The 13,421-nt window shown below is 42.5% G+C and overlaps 1 protein-coding gene across 2 annotated transcripts in view; it reads right to left on the bottom strand.

The window, feature by feature from the left end:
• The window catches only part of col4a2 (collagen, type IV, alpha 2), a 61,143-nt gene that overhangs the window by 31,192 nt on the left and 16,530 nt on the right, over positions 1-13,421 (bottom strand). For both annotated transcript variants that reach the window (XM_019261171.2, XM_019261170.2), the window contains exon 4: positions 7,306-7,386. In XM_019261171.2, the coding sequence (XP_019116716.2) occupies positions 7,306-7,386 (81 nt within the window). The remainder of the gene's footprint in view (positions 1-7,305; positions 7,387-13,421) is intronic.

The raw sequence follows: 13,421 nt of genomic DNA, 5'->3' as shown, positions 1-13,421 counted from the left end.
GTGCATGATGAAAATAGTTCAAAATCAAAATCAAAACTAGTGTCTTTTTCGGCGTATAATCTTTCCACACATGTCTGTCTCACTTTTGCATTTACTGCTAGAGAGTGCCCCCCACTGGGCAGTAAAAATTAGCTGCAGCGTTGTATAGACCGCAGGGTTCAAAGTGTGTGAAAAAAGTAGCGGCTTATAGTCTGAAAATTACGGTAACTATTTTATACTAAGTGTAAACTTCCCTAAATCCAATAAAGAGCAGGACAGAGCCGATATACTATGTAACGATGTACTATGCAGTGTTTAATGTGTAACCACACAAAATATAGTTACAGTTAAAGAAGTGCTTAGTAACACAGTAACAACAGCAAACTGTCCAGATCACAGTAGCATGCACACATCAACAAGCTTGTCCTAGTTACGGTTGCTAAGCTACAGCTGCTGTTTGAAGGAGGGGTCAATATTGTCTCCCATGACTATGAAGTACTTATTAGTAGTGAAGTAATTATCTCCATCTTTAGTAATAGTATATACCCGTTTGTGTGTGTTACCTCAGGTCTGACTACTTAAGTGTGTGTAAGAGAGTGTGTGTGTCTTTTAGAAAGAGATGCGCCTTTGTTCGCAGCAACAATAGTCCCCTTGTCTCTGAACAGCACCCATCATCTTAAAATGTGAGACTGAGCCTTTTATAGGCTCTTAAAGCCGGACCACAGCTGGGTGCAGGATGGCGGGTCAAGCTCGGCTTTGACAGAGACGGGGGGAAAAAAAGGAAAGAAGAATTTCTTTTGATTATAGATGCAGACGAAGATGTCACTGGAGAAATATGATGTGATCTTGTGATGTTCATTTTGATAAATTATGGGGAACTTTTTTCTGTCTGAGAGCTGACCGCATGTGTCTTCTTGTCAACATAAACGTTTAAAGCTGCTTAAAAGCAACATTGTGTGACTTTTCTACCATGAAATAGCAGATTTTTTAAATAACTTTGATGCTACATTGATGTTTAAGTAGATGAATGGTGTCTCTGTCATTCCCACTCTGCACTCTGTACGTCTGTTTCTGCTCTATGTCACTTTGTGCTACATACAAAGTCACACAACACCAACTATTTCACAGATTTTCGGTGAAACTTCATAGATTTTCTAGTTTCCCTCTGTTGTCCTCCAGCTGCGGTGCATCAACTCTCTGTAAGCTCAGAGCAGCAGGAGATAGGAGGAGGAAGGTTTTCAGGACAGTGGTACGGGTGAACTCGGGAACGGGGAGTGGAACAGGTGTCATGCTAGAACAGGAGCTGGGCAAGCGGGCAATGCAACCATGCTCAGCAGCGTCTATGGACGTAATGACAGAGGTGACGATGACGTAGAAAGTAAAGAAGAGAGTCACCAAACAAGGGGCCGCCAGACAAGAGTAAATCTGATTTTTGGTCGTTGGCGAGAGCTTCGTGAAAATAAAAGGCCGAGCTGGACTTTTTGCTGTTGGACTAGCTGGCTGCTATGTCTTGTGTTGTTGCACTTGCATGTTTGGCTGCTAGTAAAGTTGTCGACTACTTTTCTTTGTGTTTCCAGATGGAACAGGAACTGTTTTAAGTTCTGTTCTGTTCTATCTTTGACTAATTCTGGGCGTGTAGTATTTGTGGTGTTATCTTTGGGTTTAAAGTTTATTCACCATCGCGAGTTCGTCAGAATGTGAGACCGACTCAGGCACTTCAGATGTAGTTAGAAAGTGTCTCTAATTCTCCTTGATCAAGCGTCAATAAATAATACAGCATAAGACATCAGAGGCTCCTGAACACTTTCTTCCCTCCTGACTTCAGCAATTTCTCCACAACATTAGTGACCAGCTGGTGAAGCCAGATTGTTCTCTCAGGAGTTGTTGGTGACCAGAACCGAGCTAAAAGAAACAATGAATATTAGATCGAGTGATTAAAAGTGTATATTATTCTTGATCTGTGAAAAGCTATACAGATTCCAAATCTAGCAGGAGTATAGGGAAGACAAACAAACCACATCAATCTTAGAAGAAGAAAATCCTCCCGTCAGAGAGTTTTAGTGATAGCAGCAGGTTCTTGCTTCCCTCCCCTCTTTGCAACTCGCACACACATGCACCATATTTCCATCGTTGCTCCACCGTTCACCCTAATAGGCCCCGTCAAGGTCAGGGGAGAGGTACTAGAGGAAGAGATGAGGCCAATGATTGCAGGTGTGGTTTGAAGGGTTAACAGAATGAAAACTGCTGTTACACATTACGTCTTCTGCTGATAGGAGAAGCTACAACAGACCCCTAATACAAACCGGCATGCTGTCGGTGCCAGTAAATCAGTTCACTGACTTATCTCTTCTCTGTCTTTTACTGACAGACAATTTGTTTCATGTTTGATCAAAGTTACCGACCACTGATGGAAATGCAGCTCTAATCAGAGGAGTTCGACCTGATTTAAGTTCAAGAGTTAGAAGGAGTTTATTTTATACGCAGAACAGGGCACGCTGAGGCCAAATCACAACTGCCAGGCGAGAAATGTGCAACTCCGAGTTGAACCAGTCAGAAAAACATTTTTGCTCCACAGTGAATGTCATGCATTTGTGAGTTTTATGATTTGCTTTGAAAAGGTTTTATACGCGAAAGGGGTTGTAAAATGTCCTCAATGCAGAGAGGCCAAACAAAGCCAGAACCTGGAAACCAGCGGTACGCGGCTTCCACACTTTGGTGGAAATACATTTGAAGGGCTCTTTGATCAAGAGCATTCCTCTCTGTGGCGTTATCCTGTCCCCGAGCAGACAGGAAAGTCCATGACAGTCATGGGTACTGTGATACAGAATGTAGGTATGAGGTTGTTTTCATGGAACGAGGAAATCTTTGCCATTAATAGCCACATTCAAACACAGACGATCTTGTTCCCACAAAAACAGAGAGCGTCTATATTAAAAAAAGATCAGTGGACTGTCATTGTGCTCGGCTTCCTGAGACGTGTGTCATTTCCTGTCCTACATCAGCTGTGGCGGCTTTTCCCATGGTGGAAAGGACATCATCTCTCCATCTGCACAGTGTCTGGAATGATTTCACCACCTCGTCCTCCGTCAATGTTTCTTTATCTCCTCGTGTTCACTGTACGGGACGAGGAGAGACAGTGAGCTCATGCGGATGGAAGCTACCGTTCGTTAAGCCGAAGTTTCTTTTTCTCCAGAAAACCCGGCGCCACTCCCCAGTTTCTGAGAAGTGAACAGCACAAAAGACGGCATTGATCTGCTCAACATGTTTTCTGGTGCCTTGTGTTCGGTTTCTCATGCTGCCCTGGTTTTTTCACGCTTTAGAGACTGCAAACCGCTCTGATGTAACACTACCTAGCCTACAGAACTTGACCACACTTTACTTCCTTTGCAGATGTGCCAACTCTGCTGTGTGACTACAATTGTGCTCACATCTTGTAAACTACTTCAATTGCTTTGTGTGCCTAATTTGTTTCCTCGTTTACTTCATTTTGGAGCGCTTGTACTCCTTTTTTTATAACCAATCTCAGGAGTGCACTCCACTAATGAGAGAGAACAATGGAGACTTTTGGAAGTCTGGAGCTTGATATTTTTCTGCACGTCTGCAATGCGCTCTGTGCCAGGGGAGTGGGTGGCAAGGCTGAAGAGTCATCTTGCCAACCCCCCCACCCCTCACCCCAAAGCATAAAACCCATGAAATTAATATATTTAGTTCCCACCAAACAATCAGTTTCATTCATTCGCCGTCTCTCTCTCTCACACTCTGTCTCTGTCTGTCTGTCCGGATTTGTATCCACACTCAACATCTGACTTTTCTCAATCGTCCATCTAGCATGAACATTCTGGCATTCATTCATGAATACCTCATGTGACCCCTAATAATCCATTTCCCCTTTATTCCTGCATCGCTCCCTCCTTCTTTGGTATTTCTTCTTTACATTTGCCGTAACTTGTTCTTTGGGGGCAGCTCAACAAACTGTAAACACAATATTATTGCCTTTGCATTGGTTATGGCAACAGTGTAAGAAAATGAATGTATATTTAAACATCCAACAGACATGATTACAGTCATGTTGATGTAAATCCAATATTCACTCTCTGCTTGGCGCTCTGATTTTGGTCTCCTCTTTAGTTGCTTAATGCTGCACGATGTTCGCCAGCAAGTCGCTAACTTTGTGTTTTTATCTACTGTTTGGCGTCAAGAAGTGAGATTTTGGTTTTCTCGCAGGAAACAGCTGCCAGGAAACGACAACAAGCTGACAGATGGTGAAACACTGACACAGTTCGTGATGATCACGGAATATTTGATTCATTACAGCAGCTTGAACATTTCTTTCACACTTCTCGTCCTTGCTCATCTTTTCTGCAACTCCTTACATTTGATGATTCTAGAAATTGGAGGACGAGCAGGACAGATATGATCTATGATATAAAAAAGGTCAGATACAGCTTGACTACAAGACTCCTACTTGTGCAGCCACTTGTGCAAGATATTGACACGACTACAGCCACCATTTACCCATTAACAACCACCACCTAATCACCACAGCTGCGTCAAGTCTCAGCCAATGCAGACAGCTGCGAAGGATCAGTCTGACCCGTCCAGTGAAGCAGTCATCATCATCGACCTCATCACCTCGGGGGAAAGATTTGGATGGAGAGGAGACGGACATGAAGCAACAGAGACACATCTGTGGGAACCCATCTCGGTTTGAGATGGTACATCGGTTGGATAATGCATATGAGATTTATGTTGGATCAAATAATGGTCAAAAGCCTCAGGTCTTGGAAGATTTACAGCCTAATAATGCACGCAGTAAGTCATTGGCAACAACAGATAAAACAAGGGAAAGCATGGAAGGCTCCTTGGAAGGAAGAATCTTATCTTTAAGTAATAAATGATTCAAGAGCCAAATCAGTATGTGCGAGAAACGTTTGTACAGTTAGGAACTATGACTAAAATATGCTTTCACTTCAGAAAAACGAGGCAAACGATGCCAAGTTTCGACTGCGTAAGAAACCTTTTTTCTTGGCACCGCTATCATCGCAGAATGATCGAGATCCTTTCCTGTAACTGGCGCAGAGGAAGCGAGTGAGAGAGAGAGAGAGAGGGGAGGATGAAGAAAAAGGTAGTCTGCTGACCCCGCCGTCTGACTCTCGCATCCTTCAGATGTGGAATGTGAAACATCCTCTCTCTGCCTCCTTACACGGTTTCCTGCATCCACATCCAGGGGGTCAAAGGTCGGACCTACTGTAACGTTGGTCCGGTAAATTCTCGGCGCATGCCAAAGTACAGTCGCTGGGCCATTCTTTCCTTCACATCTGTATTTTATAATAATGCCTCCCTCAGGAGCTGCTCTTACTGTTAGGCACGGAGTTTTATGAGTTTACCGCATCACACAGCTGAACTGAGACATTTATATTTCACATAAGCGCTCGTTACAAGATGAGAGAAACTAAAGGAAACTGGCCACTTTATCCTCTGGAAAATTTACCTTTCAAAGTGCAGGACTGTGACACAAGACACTGAGTTCACATTCAGTCCCATCTGTGGAGATTTAGGCAACAGAAAAACACTTTTCTCTCTTGTCTAAACTTTACTTTTTACTAATACACTCTCACTCTTTAGAGCAACCTACCTAGCGACATCTTATTATGTTAAACGTAAAATGGTTGGCGCTACATTTCTGTTCAAATGTATACGTTATTTGCAAATTAATTGTATATAAACGTAATTTCTAAGAGACAAGTTGAAGAAGGATTGATTTCGCAACCAGTTATTCCTTTAAAGCAGCTACGATGCCTTTAGCTCTCTCTTAGAACAGACATAACGTAACGTTAGATAGACTAGATAACCTGAAAATAATTGAAACACTCGACGGTCCAGCAGTGACAGCACCCAAGGCAACTTGGAATCATATCTGACGGTGTCTTTGTCTATTAGATGTAGATCTTTGTTGGACGTTATCTCTCCTCCAGATGTTCTTCCCTGCTCAACCAACAGGTACAGAGCAGCGCTGCAGACATACTTAGCGTGTTGCTAAAGTGTTAATGTCAGCAAGATTAACCAGAAACCAGTTCTTCATCTCCCAATTAAAATCTGTTTATATTCACTCCACACACACGTGGCTGATTCTTGTTTAAAGTAGGCATCGGCTTGGTCTTATTCTGATCTGATTTACAGATGTGGAGCCTCCAGCCCAACGATCAGGCAGCACGTGTCTGAATTTAAAAAGCGTTTAGTCATGCAGAACCTCGGTCACTCGCTCTAAGCTTGTTATCTCAGTATGTTTAGTCTATGTCTGTCTCTTGATTTCGAACCCCTCGTCCCCCCCTTTCTTCTTTCTGTCTTTTATTCCCCTCCCTAATGTGTCTCCCACACTCCAGACACTTCCTCCACGCTGACCTTCTCTTTTACAGACGTTAATGGTGTGAATTTCATCACTTAAACTGTACCAAAGTGCGATAAGTATTTCTAACTAATGAATTTCAGCAGCACAGACTCCCATATGGTCCGTGTCAGACTCACTCATTCAGATTTGACATGTTTACGTTGCATTGTTGTGATACTTTAATGTCCTACAGGGCCGTGATCACACATGATGCAGCTATGAGCGTACCTGAGTTTACAGATGATAAACTTAGGTACGTATATTTTTTCTTACTGTCAACAATCCCATGAAAAGACCCAAACCAACAATGTTTCTCTCTCTAAATACTTTCAGACTTCCTAACCCAGTCTGTGGCACGCAAACCCAAGCCCATTCACTCCAACAGGAGATATAAATGTTTAAAAATAGGTTACGAATATACTTTCATTTTTTTGTTTCTACTTTCCTAAATCAACCGGGCACTTGAATTCTTTCAGTAAACATTACTCAGACAGGAATAAATCGTGGATTTGTCTGCGGGCTATTTTCAGCTGTGGATTAATAAACATTCAGTCTGCAGCACAGACAACACTTAAAAGAAGGATCAATCCATTATTGATTTTGGTCTTTTAAAGGAGATTTATCCTTTAACGAAGAAGATGTGGGACAATGTGATGAATAAAGGTTTCTGCACACTGTTTTCTCGAAACATTAGCACGCTGATTATTGTGAAAGGAGGCTGAGGCTTGTAAAAACCGAAGCACTAAAATGTGAGCTAGTTAGGAGAGAGGTATGCACTGCCTGCAAGTTACTGAAATTAGAAAGCCTCATGTGTGATCATGGCCTTATTTGGATAGAAAACAAAGAGGCAGAGCTGGTTAACACAGAGAGGGAGAAATAAATGTGGAGGCAGAGCGGGTGTTTAGAACAGTAGTTACAGTAAGTAGGGTTGGACTTACCCTGGCACCCTTCTCTGGGAAACATTGACAGCCTCCGCTGCAGTCTCTTCCTCCACAGGGGCCACTGTGCTTCTTCCCACCCTGTCAGATGGAAAAACAGACACCATGAAGGTTAGAGCTCGGCTATCGGAGGTCACACGTACAGGAGATTACAACATTATGCTGTCCACTTCATTTGCATAAACACAGCAGAGTCACGTGTCCAATGCGTTGTTGCCTCTTTGTGCATCGGACTGGACGCAGTGTGGGGTCAGTTGTTGAGCACTGTAGGTGTTACCGGCTGTGTTTGTGTACATTGCGGTTTGTGAACACACTTCTGTTTATGCCTGCGGCTCTGCTGCATGAGCGTGGAAGATTGCTGCAGTTGTTGTCTGCGCCGTTGTGTATATTGCTGTGGTGTAACAGAAAGGATGTTTTGGATGTGGCTCAAATGACTCATAACGGAGACATAATGGATGGCCATGTGTCCTATTCATCAGATAGGCTGGGTCTAGGCCACTGACAGAGACAATTTGTCTTTGGATGTCTGCATACCAACAAAACCACCCACCATCACTGGCCGATCTGTGCTCAACGTGACACAAGCACACACACACACACACACAGTGTGGACATGGCATGATCAAAGAAAGCAGTCACACAAACGGGTTTTCCCAACCCGAGGGTCAGAGGTGTCGAGACCCCTAAGATAGCTGAGATAGCTGGAGACGTTAATTAGGACAGAATGGAGCCACTTTTTTTGGTGTTTCAAATGAAAATCACATGCAAAATCCAATTTTTCTGAGCTTGGCTTGTGCCACAAACACATTTCTGACTTATCAGAAGCAGAAGCAAAACAATTTGAAGTGTTGACTAATCCGTAGACACAACTTAGCATAATGAGAGCCAAACCATCAGCGTTAATGCTGAGAAACAAACAAAATCACGGCTGGAATTAAATTTATCATCGTTCCAGATGTTCTCTTAATAGATTTCTGGGTTAATCAGCAACAGTCTGAAAGCCTCCAGCACCATACGTGTTTAAAATGCATGAGTGGAAACAAAGCTTTTTGCATACTTTACATTTTTCCGCTGAACTTTTCACAACGGTGCCTGAGATTGATTGCTAATGAAACACACACACACACACACACATGCTGCAAATAGTGTTTGTTCAACTCAAACTTTCCAGAGTTCAGTGGCATTTTAAATTAGCATGTATGGGTGAAAACGTTGACGACAGATATGCAGACAGGCTCCGTGTAGCTGGTTATGACGTCTCTGTCTTGTGTCCAACCTACGTCGTCCACCTACACAGCCATACCATAGCCTGCTTAGGCACAAAATGCCTCAATACGCTCCCCTCTCCCTTCTTAAAAATAATTGAAATGGCCACTTTATGCCCACAGTGGCGACAAAACGGCAGAAATCAGAATAATTCTCCCTCCTCACTTTGACAGCAGATCCCAGCGGTCCGTCTCTCACAATGGCCACATTGAGACCCTCCTCACACACACACAAAGACTTTCTTTTACTATAGAGACGCCGTCCTTTAATGATCCCCTATCTCCACAACAAAAAAGACCCTCATCCCCTCCCTCATGGAATGCACAAGGCTGCATTTCTTGTTTAACTCTCAGGGGATCTGAGGGGTTCCTTTCAAACCTCTGTTTGATATAGCTAAGACACACTGTGGTGGGTTTGATTTAGCCCGCTCGCCATGGTGGCACACTCACTCTGTCCACAAACAACATTCTTTACTTTATGTCCGTCGTTTTGAAGTGATGCGTTGAAAGAAAGAGCTTCCTCTGCACGGGGAACACCTTTACAACACACAACAGAAGGTCATATCATCCCAATAAGAATGTAACAGTCACGGCATGACCTTTCTCCACATTGAGGCGGAAGGTCCAAAACACAGACAATAGACCGCGTCGTCCGGACAGGACACACAAAGGAATGGCTCCCATAAAGGCCATTACACGTTATGGAGCAATGCACCACCGATCCAACTTTACAGTTTACAGGCTCAAAATAGCTGACGGCTGCTTTAGCAGAGGACAATAGGACTGTGCTACTGTATCCTGTTTTCTCCACCCACTGTCACAATGACCAACTCTTTCTCAAAATCACCTTTTCCCATACGCCGATACTGCACGGTGACACACCTCGTAAACAAATGAGAAAATACAATGCCGCCTTTTAGTTCTGGTCCAAATGAAGAGCCGCAAACATGAATTCATATTGACTAACTCGTGGATCGGATCACGAACCATCAGAGGAATCAAAGTCAGTTATTCATCTTCTCTGATGAACATAATTGATTATCAACATTAATACCACTGCAACTGATTTGATGTCATTAAAAGAGTATTCCACCTAGTGTTGCTCTCTGATGGAAGTATTAAAATCGATGCAGCAGAAGAACAAATATCATCTCTTAAGGGGCAGGTAATGTAACCTGGCGCCTACATTACCTACAATGCAATCCCACTACTGACAGCTTGGTTTGGCATTCGTGATTCATCACTGTCTGGCACCTGTGGAGCAGCTTTTTTCACATATGCAGTGGAGCTTTAGCAGACTTTGATGCATGCTTTTAGAGGAGGTGGAGTTCCCCTGAGAAAATGTCAAAATACGTATCCTAAGTTGTAGGATCTGAGCTTAGCAACCAGCTGGTCCAGCTGAACGCACCAAAAATTCAATTGACCATGACGGCTGGTAGTAAAAGTGTCAATCAAACTCGTGGACCAATCAAGTGGACTGAAACTGGACAACTAAAGATGTGGATCTCAGCTTGTTACAGTTCATTTGTGGTGTGGAAGCAAAGCAAACCCACAAAGTGATTTGATGATAATTGATTTTAACAAGCTAAGCAATTGAATCCATCTGCTGGTGGAATAATGACAGGTACGCACAAGGTCAACCAAATTAAAGGTCACCTTAATTTAATGCAAGAGAAAAGAGGTCAACCATGTACCATCTTAGATCGAGAGTCATAGAGTCAGTAGCTACTGTGCGATATAGCAAAAGAAACAGATGCAGACTGCCTAAACACCACAGCGTGGGGGTCCTGGAGACCATAAATCTGAGACATATGTTAAGCTATAGTGACAGAGGGCCAGCTCCCAGTCTCAACATACAAACCTGAATGCTATACCAGACTCCACATTTGATCTGTGAGCCAAAGAGACACACAAAGAGGCAGAAGACGCGTTGCTAGGCGTCTGCTGGTAGATGTTCATTCATAGATGCACAGATGACGTCATCCTGTAGCGTCTCTTTATATAAAGAACACATTAATGATACGTCTACACCACCAAACGGTCTTAAGAGTATGAATGAGAACTTGCTCTAATGCCTTTGTTATGAGAACTGTCAGACGACAGTGTGTATGATGTGAAACAATGCCCTCAAAGCGGGTCACTTCCTTGGATCTGGTTTGCTGCGATTGTTCATCTGTGGCTTCTCGTTTACAGTACGGCTCTACAGTGTTGGTCATGTTTTATGGTATCCTATGAGACTACCTTCAGTGCTCAAGACGTTCCTCTGCGGTCATCTGCTCTACCTCAAAACTGCAATCAAGTACGTGGATGTAAACACGATCGTCTCCATATTTAAAATAACCTGTGCATATGCACTCAGGCCACACATGCAAAGAGACATAAAACGCTCCACAGAGGATAGATTAGAAAAGTGGGCCCACGCTGGTTTCTTATTAGAGCCAACATGGTGACTCCTGAGCCAAAACAAATCCTATTCTTCTCTTGCCAAGTTCCTCAGTTTTGAAGTGTGTGTATGAGTCTATCCGTCAAGTAGAGCGACAGTGGCTAAAATACATGTTAATGTGAAAAACAACTAAGGGATGTTTCATCAGGAGGAAACATACCATTTCCCTTAAAGAAACACTCCAACATTTAGGGGGACTAGACTTGTTTGTTGTATTAGAGTTCAGGGAGTTCAGTACCATCCTGTATGCCCACACCCTGTGCACAAGGCATCTACTGTATAAGTAGGCCATTATCATGTAATATTTTATATTTTCTATCTACCTGCCTTTGGCAGTGCTTCCTCGAATAAGTAATTGGTGCGCTGTGCGGAGATAACCTTGAGTTTAAGTTCTTAGAAGTGGTCAGATTAATGTCCTTCCTAATGGGGAATGTTGTTTTTGTTGCCTCCCTGTTCTTTATGGCTGCACTGGTGCCTCAGACTCCTTCGATATACTGTACGGTAAATGAAATAAAACCAGCTGGGTCAACAGCACTCTTTCTCACGCTCAGTTTTTCTCGCTTTTTATTGACACTATTAGAAAAAAAAAACCATGTATGTGGTGTGAAAAGAGACAAGCGATCATTATTTCTTCTAAAAGTAGAATTCATCGGATACTGGTGCTTCAGTATGATGTTTTTATGCCATAACGCACCATGAAGTGACACGCTAGACATGTTTTCTTCACTGGATCCATTACTTAGACCATTATTTTCTGTGTATTCCAATTGTATTGATGCCCTTTTTTACAAGGGTGTCTTACCAAAGCACTAAACACAAACTAATAACTGGTAACACCAACTATGTTGTGGTACTTGCTGGTTATAGCAATGTTCCTTGGCACATAGTTCACGCCTCTTCTCTAAGGAATTGAGAAACATTACAATTACAGCAAGTACACAGAGGATAGACGACAGAGGATTAAAACAATCAGTCAAACGTTAAATCACTGTAAATCAGTATAACTGAAGTCTTTGAATTACACATATTATGCCATAAATTGGTTCATACTTGGCTATTACATTTGAATTTTACTACTGGCTGATTTAGGAGGCAGGTGACATATGGTGGCAGCTTTCATCACCAGTCCACGCCCCCTATGATTGACCTCTGACCTCTTGCTGAGAGTTGGATGAGAAGATTGATCGAACTATGCACTAAATATAAAGCAACCAACAGCAGCCAGATAGCTCAGTGTTATGGGAATTTTTAAGAAAAACCCTTGAATAAGGAAGACTGGATTCAAAGTATCAGAGTTTAGGTTGAATTTATTATTCTTGTACAAGAAGGAGCGTTTAACAGTGCAACACACAAAAGAATTACGGAGAAAAGGCTCCTCGAGGAGCTCTAACAGTTGGTTATTATACAATTTTTTTTAATTGGCTGTCTCAGACGTCCTCGTCCTTTTTTTGGTTTTCTGCTCAGTAATGATACTCCCCTAGCCTGTCTCTGTTGTCCTTGTACTATTGATTTATAATTATCTCTCCATGCCAGCCTCAATAAATCACAGGTTTTCCCTTAAAGAAACACTCCAACATTTAGGGGGACTAGACTTGTTTGTTGTATTAGAGTTCAGGGAGTTCAGTACCATCCTGTATGCCCACACCCTGTGCACAAGGCATCTACTGTATAAGTAGGCCATATCATGTAATATTTTATATTTTCTATCTACCGCCTTTGGCAGTGCTTCCTCGAATAAGTAATTGGTGCGCTGTGGAGGATAACCTGAGTTTAAGTTCTTAGAAGTGGTCAGATAATGTCCTTCCTAATGGGGAATGTTGTTTTGTTTGCCTCCCGTTCTTTATGGCTGCACTGGTGCCTCAGACTCCTTCGATATACTGTACGGTAAATGAAATAAAACCAGCTGGGTCAACAGCACCTTTCTCACGCTCAGTTTCCTCGCTTTTTATTGACACATATAGAAAAAAACGATGTATGTGGTGTAAAAAGAGACAAGCGATCATTATTTCTTCTAAAAGTAAATTCATTGGGTACTGGTGCTTCAGTATGATGTTGTTTTTATGCCATAACGCACCGATGAAGTGACACGCAGACATGTTTCTTCACTGGATCCGTTACTTAGTCCATTATTTTCTGTGTATTCCAATTGTATTGATGCCTTTTTTACAAGGGTGTCTTACCAAAGCAAAAAAACACAAACTAATAACTGGTAACACCAACTAGTTTGTGGTACTCGCTGGTTAGCAGATGTTCCTTGGCACATAGTTCACGCCTCTTCTCTAAGGAATTGAGAAACATTACAATTACAGCAAGTACACAGAGGATAGAGGACAGAGGATCAAAACAAAACGTTAAATCACTGTAAATCAGTATAACTGAAGTCTTTGAATTACACATATTAGCCACAA

Source organism: Larimichthys crocea, chromosome XVIII (assembly GCF_000972845.2).
Source record: "Larimichthys crocea isolate SSNF chromosome XVIII, L_crocea_2.0, whole genome shotgun sequence".
NCBI classification, from domain to species: Eukaryota; Metazoa; Chordata; class Actinopteri; family Sciaenidae; genus Larimichthys; species Larimichthys crocea.
This window is presented reverse-complemented; position numbering and strand designations above follow the sequence as displayed.